This window comes from Penaeus chinensis, chromosome 40, assembly GCF_019202785.1.
Source record: "Penaeus chinensis breed Huanghai No. 1 chromosome 40, ASM1920278v2, whole genome shotgun sequence".
Classification (NCBI taxonomy): Eukaryota; Metazoa; Arthropoda; class Malacostraca; order Decapoda; family Penaeidae; genus Penaeus; species Penaeus chinensis.
In genome coordinates, this window is record NC_061858.1 from 8,837,162 (window position 1) to 8,844,661 (window position 7,500).

The 7,500-nt window shown below is 44.8% G+C and overlaps 2 protein-coding genes across 4 annotated transcripts in view; one reads left to right on the plus strand and one right to left on the minus strand.

The window, feature by feature from the left end:
- LOC125047196 (neo-calmodulin-like) overlaps nucleotides 1-7,500 on the minus strand; it is a 372,701-nt gene that overhangs the window by 218,268 nt on the left and 146,933 nt on the right. The window lies entirely within an intron of this gene.
- LOC125047197 (troponin C-like) overlaps nucleotides 6,905-7,500 on the plus strand; it is an 18,443-nt gene continuing 17,847 nt past the window's right edge. The window contains exon 1 of one of the 3 annotated variants that reach the window (XM_047645335.1): nucleotides 6,905-7,048. In XM_047645335.1, coding sequence (XP_047501291.1) covers nucleotides 7,046-7,048 — 3 coding nt within the window. In that variant the 5' untranslated portion in view covers nucleotides 6,905-7,045. The remainder of the gene's footprint in view (nucleotides 7,049-7,500) is intronic. The other 2 variants (XM_047645337.1, XM_047645336.1) reach the window with 2 other exon arrangements.

Consider the following 7,500-nt stretch of genomic DNA (forward strand, 5'->3'; position numbering starts at 1 on the left):
TTCTCTCTCTCTCACTCTCTCTCTCTCTCTCTCTCTCTCTCTCTCTCTCTCTCTCTCTCTCTCTCTCTCTCTTTCTCTCTCTCTTTCTCTCTCTCTCTCTCTCTCTCTCTCTCTCTCTCTCTCTCTCTCTCTCTCTCTCTCTCTCTCTCTCTCATCCTGCTTTCCTCTTCGGTGCTAAGGTTATTGGCAGAGCGCTCCTTCTGTCTCTCTCTCTCTCTCTCTCTCTCTCTCTCCCCCCTCTCCCCCCCCCCCCCTCTCTCTCTCTCTCTCTCTCTCTCTCTCTCTCCCTCTTTCTCTCTATCTCTCTCTCTCTCTCTCTCTCTCTCTCTCTCTCTCTCTCTCTCTCTCTCCCTCTTTATCTCTCTCTCTCTCTCTCTCTCTCTCTCTCTCTCTCTCTCTCTCTCTCTCTCTCTCTCTCTCTCTCTTTCTCTCTGCTTTCCTCTTCGGCGTTGCCTCCTTGGGTCTTTGTCTGTTTCTTTGTCGGGTTGCGTTACTCCTTGCTTCGGTTTGTTTGTCTGTCTTTCTACCAGCCTGTTTTTCTTATTGCGTGTATGTCTGTCATTTGTCTATCTGTCTGTCTCTGCCTATGTATTTCTCTTTTAGTCAGTGAGGTAATCAGGCAGTCTTTTCGTCTATCTACCTATCTGTCCGTCTACCTGTCTGTGTGTCTGCCTGTCTGTCTGTCTCTCTCTCTCTCTCTCTCTCTCTCTCTCTCTCTCTCTCTCTCTCTCTCTCTCTCTCTCTCTCTCTCTCTCTCTCTCTCTCTTTATTTCTCTCTCTACCAACCTACCTACCTGCCTCTCTTCAATTTGATTTAAGCAAATATATTTCAATTTATCATATAATTTCAATTTCTTTGCATTTGCCTGTTGTATATTATGTCCTATTCATTTCACTTATTGATTCCAGATGTCCTTTGTTTTTTACTTTCTTTTGTTTTCTGTTTTTTCTTTCGTTTTCTCTTTTGTTTCCTTTGTTTCTTTTGTTTCCTGTGTTCTGATGTTTCTGTTTGGCTACCGTTTTCGTTGACTCTTTGTTTTATTTTTTTGTTTTGTTTTCCTTTGTTTCTGTTGATTGTTTTTCCTTTGTTTTCCCCGTTTCCGTTGTTTGTTTTTCTTTTGTTTTCTACTGGTGTTCTGTTTTCTGTTCTTTTTTTTTCTTATGCTAGTTTTCTGTTTTTCTGGTTTCGGTTCTGTATCTATATTCTCCTTTTCTCCTCTTATCAGTCTATCCTCTATGTTTCTTTTGTTTCTGTTTATCTTCTATGTTTCTTTCATTTCCGTTTTGTCTTCTACGTTTATTTCATATCCGTTTTGACCTCTATCCTTCTTTTCTTTTCCAATTGTCTTCTATTCACCGTTTTTTCTTACTCTCCCTCCCCCCCCCCCTCTCTCTCTCTCTCTCTCTCTCTCTCTTCTTTCCCGATTGTCTTCTGTTTACCGTTTTTTTCTTACTCTCTCTCTCTCTCTCTCTCTCTCTCTCTCTCTCTCTCTCTCTCTCTCTCTTTTCTTTCCCGATTGTCTTCTGTTTACCGTTTTTTCTTACACACTCTCTCTCTCTCTCTCTCTCTCTCTCTCTCTCTCTCTCTCTCTCTCTCTCTCTCTCTCTCTCTCTCTCTCTCTCTCTCTCTCTTTTCTTTCCCGATTGTCTTCTGTTTACCGTTTTTTCTTACACACTCTCTCTCTCTCTCTCTTTCTCTCTCTCTCTCTCTCTCTCTCTCTCTCTCTCTCTCTCTCTCTCTCTCTCTCTCTCTCTCTCTCTCTCTCTCTCTCGGCGTCTTCGCTTTACCGAGAGGAGAAGTTCCGTGTCGCTTCGTCGCCCTCGTGCCAGCCGGGTCTCGCCGCCTCCTTTACGTCAAGTGCATTCCTCAGGTGAGTTTTTCCGCGCGCATAAACATAGTGCATCATTTCCAGTTCGTTTCCCGCCTTAGTCGAGTCGTTCTTACGGGGGCAACTATATCTGGCACATGACCTAATTACTGCCTCGTCTATGTGCGCCCCTTTCCCTTTTTCCTCCCTCTTTCCCCTCGCTTCCTCCCTCTTCCCCTCTTCCTCCCTCTTCCCCTCTTCCTCCAACCCCCTCCTCCCCGCCGGCCTCGCCCTCCAGCCGACCGCTTGTATCCCGGTTGCTGGCGGTCGCGCCCTATCAGCCGCGCTTCCTACATCGCTTCGCACTCTCGAGGGCGAGCCGCGTGACTTCCTAACGGACTGTGGGTCTGTTGATGTAAACAGAGCCCACACACACGCTTACGAACACACACACACACACACACACACACACACACACACTTACACCCCGCCCCCCCCCCCACACAGCTATATCTATGTCTGTCTATATATCTATATCTATATCTATATCTATATCTATGTCTGTCTATATATCTATATCTATATCTATATCTATATCTATGTCTGTCTATATATCTATATCTATATCTATGTCTGTCTATATATCTATATCTATATCTATATCTATGTCTGTCTATATATCTATATCTATATCTATATCTATATCTGTCTGTCTGTTTATCTATCCCCCTCCCACACACACACACACCAGCAATAAAACATTCACCACACTGACGAGATTCGTAATTCAACACAGTCAAACACAGGAAGTGATTGAGGCCTTGTAATCACGTGATCAAGCCTGCCTATAATTAAAGGTCAGCCGTATTTGATGCATCTTTAATAAATTACTGAATAATAGGTCACTTACGCAAGTAGTGACGCACACACACGCGCTCATATATCTCTCTATCTATCTACCTGGCTGTGTATGTATGTATCTATCCGTTTGTCTGATTTTCAGTTTGTTTATCTATCTATCTATATGTCTGTCTGCCTATCTATCTATCTATCTCTCTAAATATTTGTTTTCCTATTACCTATCTATTTACCTATCAAATTTTGCACACACATCTACACACACACACACACACACACACACACACACACACACACACACACACACACACACACACACACACACACACACACACACATATATATATACATATATATATATATATATATATATGTATATATGTATGTATGTATGTATATGTATATGTATATATATATATATATATATATATATATATATGTTTATGTATATATATACATATATACATATAATATATATATATATATACATATACATACACATATATATATATACATATATATATATATATATATATATATATATATATATATATATATATGTATACATGTATATATATCTTTCCGTCTATCTATCTATCTATCTATATATGTAATATATATATATATATCCGTCTATCTATCTATCTATCTATCTATCTATCTATCTATCTATCTATCTATATATGCACAAATATCGAAGGATGTTTATATTTATAAGCCTATCTGTAAATATTTACACCTTGCCTGCATAAGCTATCTGAGGATAGGTCTGTTAAAAAGGTGACATCTGGAAATAATAAACACAATTTGAAATCAGCCTTGCAAATAATACCAACTCTCTTTATAACTCTTTCGGACTAAATCTGTCGCTCTTTAGTCGGCGAGCTCATCTTAAAATGACTCTGGGCTGCTTCCGAAATTCAAATTAACGGAGATCTGCCAAGAGCTGTAGGTATTTCGGGAAAAGGTGACGTAGGGTGAGACCGCCATTCCAATAAGAGATTTCCAGTCCCGCCTCGATGAGAAATTGCTACAAAGTGCCTGCTTTTAAATGTTTTTTTTTTTTTTTCCTTTTTTTCTTTTTTGATGGTTGTCAAGAGGCGTCGAGTTGGTGATCTGTTAAGAGAATGAGAAAGGTCGGTTTCTATGTCTGATGGCTACTTATCTCATTTTTCTTTCGAATTCACTTTCTTACTTTCCTTTCTCTCTCTTTCTCTCTCTCTCTCTCTCTCTCTCTCTCTCTCTCTCTCTCTCTCTCTCTCTCTCTCTCCTCTCTCTCTCTCTCTCTCTCTCTCTCTCTCTCTCTCCCTCTCTCTCTCTCTCTCTCTCTCTCTCTCTCTTTCTCTCTACCCCCTCTCCCTCTCTCTCTCTCTCTTCCTCTCTCTCACACTTTCTAAAAAACAAAAAACTATCGCCATTATATATCCAACACCAATTAAGTCGTCGTGCACGGTCAAATGAAAAAAAAAAAAAAAAAATGAACGTACCCGCCTGTCATACGCTAAGCTCCCTGCCATGAATCACACGAGGGCCAGCTGAGGACAATCAAGCAGATACGAAGAGTATAGTCGCTAAAGATGTGTCGCTATTCTCCTTAAAATACATTTGACAATCAGCTGTGGCAAGTTTGCGTGACTCATTCTTTGTCATTCATCTTGTGTCACTTTGGTTTTCAAGAGAGGGAAGGGAGTTGTGAGGAGGGGGGAGGGAAGGAGGGAAGGCGGGAGGGAGGAAGTGTAGGAGGGAAGAAGGGATGGAGGGAAGGAGGGAAGGAGGAAGTGTAGGAGGGAAGAAGGGATGGAGGGAAGGAAGGAAGGAGGGAGGGAGGGAAGGAGGGAAGGAGGGAGGGAAGGAGGGAGGGAGGGAAGGAGGGAAGGAGGAAGTGAGGAATTGTAGGAGGGAAAGAGGAAGGGAGGAAGCGTAGGAGGGAAGGAGGGAAGGAGGGAGGGAGGGAGGGAAGGGGGAAAGTAGGAGTAAGAGAGAATGAGAGAGGCTGTCGGTGAGTGAGAGAGAGAGATAGAGATAGATAGATAGATAGATAGATAGATAGATAGATAGAGAGAGAGGCTGTCGGTGAGTGAGAGAGAGAGATAGAGATAGATAGATAGATAGATAGATAGATAGATAGATAGAGAGAGAGAGATAGAGAGAGAGAGAGAGAGAGAGAGAGAGAGAGAGAGAGAGAGAGAGAGAGAGAGAGAGAGAGAGAGAGAGAGAGAGAGAGAGAGAGAGAGAAAGAGAGAGATAGAGTGCGAGAAAGCGAACGACAGAGAGAGAAAGACAGCGAGAGAGAACGAAAGAAATATATATATAGAAAGAGAAACAAATATACACACCATTAAAAAAAAGAGAGAGAGATAACGAAAGAGAGATCCACAGAGAGAGAGGCAGAGAAACAGAACTATAAAAGACCAAGAAGCAAGATTTCAGTTTCCCGGAGTTTCTAGTTAATGTCACCCTCAGGTACACTCTCCTCCCTGGCGCCGTCGGGCAGGTGATCGCGGCCCACCCCCTCGGCCTCCTCACTCTCTCTCCCCTACATGCAAGCAGCTAAGAGGGAAAAGAAAGAAAGAAAGGAAAGAAAAAAGGAGAAAAGATATTTACCCATTTCCTCTCCCTGTGTGTCACTTATTTTCCCTTAGTTTTGTGGCCTTTTCTGTAAATTATCGTGTTGATTTTTTTAAAATTAAAAGTCATAGATGTACGTGCGAGGTAATCCATTTTTTTCATTCTTCACACTCCTCATTAGCCATCTCTTCTTCCTTCTCCATTCCCCATTTTTCCTTCTCATTCTCCTCATTACCCACCTCCCTTTCTCCCCTTTCCTTACTTCCCATCTTACCTTCTTCTCCTCTTCACCTGTCTTCTCTTCTTCTGTCCCCATTACCCATTACTCTTTCTCTCCCTCTCCCCTCCTTCATCTCCCATTTACATGTCTCCCTCTCCCCGTTACCTTTCTCTCTTTCTTCCTTTCCCAATTTTCCCATTTCCCATCTTCCCTTCTCTTTCTCCCCATTACCCAACTCTCCATCTCCCCTTGTCCTCTTGCCCATTACCCATACCTATTACCCTTCTCTCTGTCTTCATTACCCATCTTTCATCCTCTCTCTCCCTATTTCTCATACCCCCATTTTCCTTCTCCCCATTAACCCATCTCTTCTTCTCCCTCTCCCCATTACCCATTTCCTCTTTTCCATTTCCTAATTATACATTTTCCTTTCTTCCTCACCCCCATTACCCATCTCCCCTTCCTATTATCCCCTTTACCCATCTCTGCCTCTCCCTCTCCCTCTCCTCATTACTATCTCCTCATCTCATTCTCTCCCCATTACCCAGATCCACATTATCCATCCCCCCTCTCCTCCCCATTACCCATCCCCCTTCTCCTCCCCATTACCCCCCTCTCCTCCCCATTACCCATCCCCTCTCCTCCCCATTACCCATCCCCCCTCCCCTCCCCATTACCCATTCCCCTCTCCTCCCCATTACCCCCCTCTCTTTCCCATTACCCACCCCCCCTCTCCTCCCCATTACCCACCCCCTCTCCTCCCCATTACCCCCCTCTCCTCCCCATTACCCACCCCCTCTCCTCCCCATTACCCCCCTCTCCTCCCCATTACCCACCCCCTCTCCTCCCTTTTACCCATCCCCCCTCCCCTCCCCATTACCCATTCCCCTCTCCTCCCCATTACCCACCCCCTCCTCCTCCCCATTACCCATCCCCCTTCTCCTCCCCATTACCCATCCCCCCTCCCCTCCCCATTACCCAATTCCCCTCTCCTCCCCATTACCCATCCCCCCTCCCCTCCCCATTACCCATCCCCCTTCTCCTCCCCATTACCCATCCCCCCTCTCCTCCCCATTACCCCCCCTCTCTTTCCCATTACCCACCCCCCTTCTCCTCCCCATTACCCATCCCCCTTCTCCTCCCCATTACCCATCCCCCCTCTCCCTCCCCATTACCCACCCCCCTCTCCTCCCCATTACCCATCCCCCTTCTACTCCCCATTACCCACCCCCCTCTCCTCCCCATTACCCATCCCCCCTCTCCTCCCCATTACCCCCCCTCTCCTCCCCATTATAGTGGGTTCCGCCCCTCCTCCATCGGTAGCCAATGTGCGTGAACGAAGTGTAACGGATGCCCTTCCCCCTCTGCATGATCGTCGCCGCAAAGCCCTAGAATGATGTAGCTTAAACTTCATAAATACCCGACATCCGCGGCGCTGTATAAACTACCCGAGGAGCGTGGCTGGTCCTGGACCCCCCCGTCAGTGCCCGGCAAGAACCTGTGGCAGTGAGGTCGTCTCTCCTGGCCCTTCTTGTTGTGCTCTCGTAGCCCGTCCCCTGTCCGCCCGCCGCCCGCACGCCCGCCCGCAACCATGGTAAGTTTGCGTTGGTCGAGAGCTACTGTTGCCGCCGATCTCGACGTCCGTTGGCGCCGCGTCGATCGTAGCTACGCCGTGTCGCTGTGGTGAAAGGAATGCCGGATCGAGGAAGGCGTGAAATGTATGATACTATATGGTGAAGAGGAAAACGGAATTTGTTTATGCGGAGAGTGACGTAATCTTATCGTAATCAGAGCAGAGATTTCTTTACGGTTGCAATAAGTTGTGCTTTGTCGTTAAAAAAAAGAAAAAAGAAAAAAAGGAACAGTATCATTGTGATATAACAAGAAATAAACATGATACAAATTAGTATTGATTTTGGTACTGAATATAAAGATTTAACACTTGCATGGCGAAATTTAAGACCTTGATTTGCATTTGTAGTAAGTTAAATCTTAGTGCGTTTACTAAGTCCTGATCCGAGACACTGATAATCAATACGAACTGAA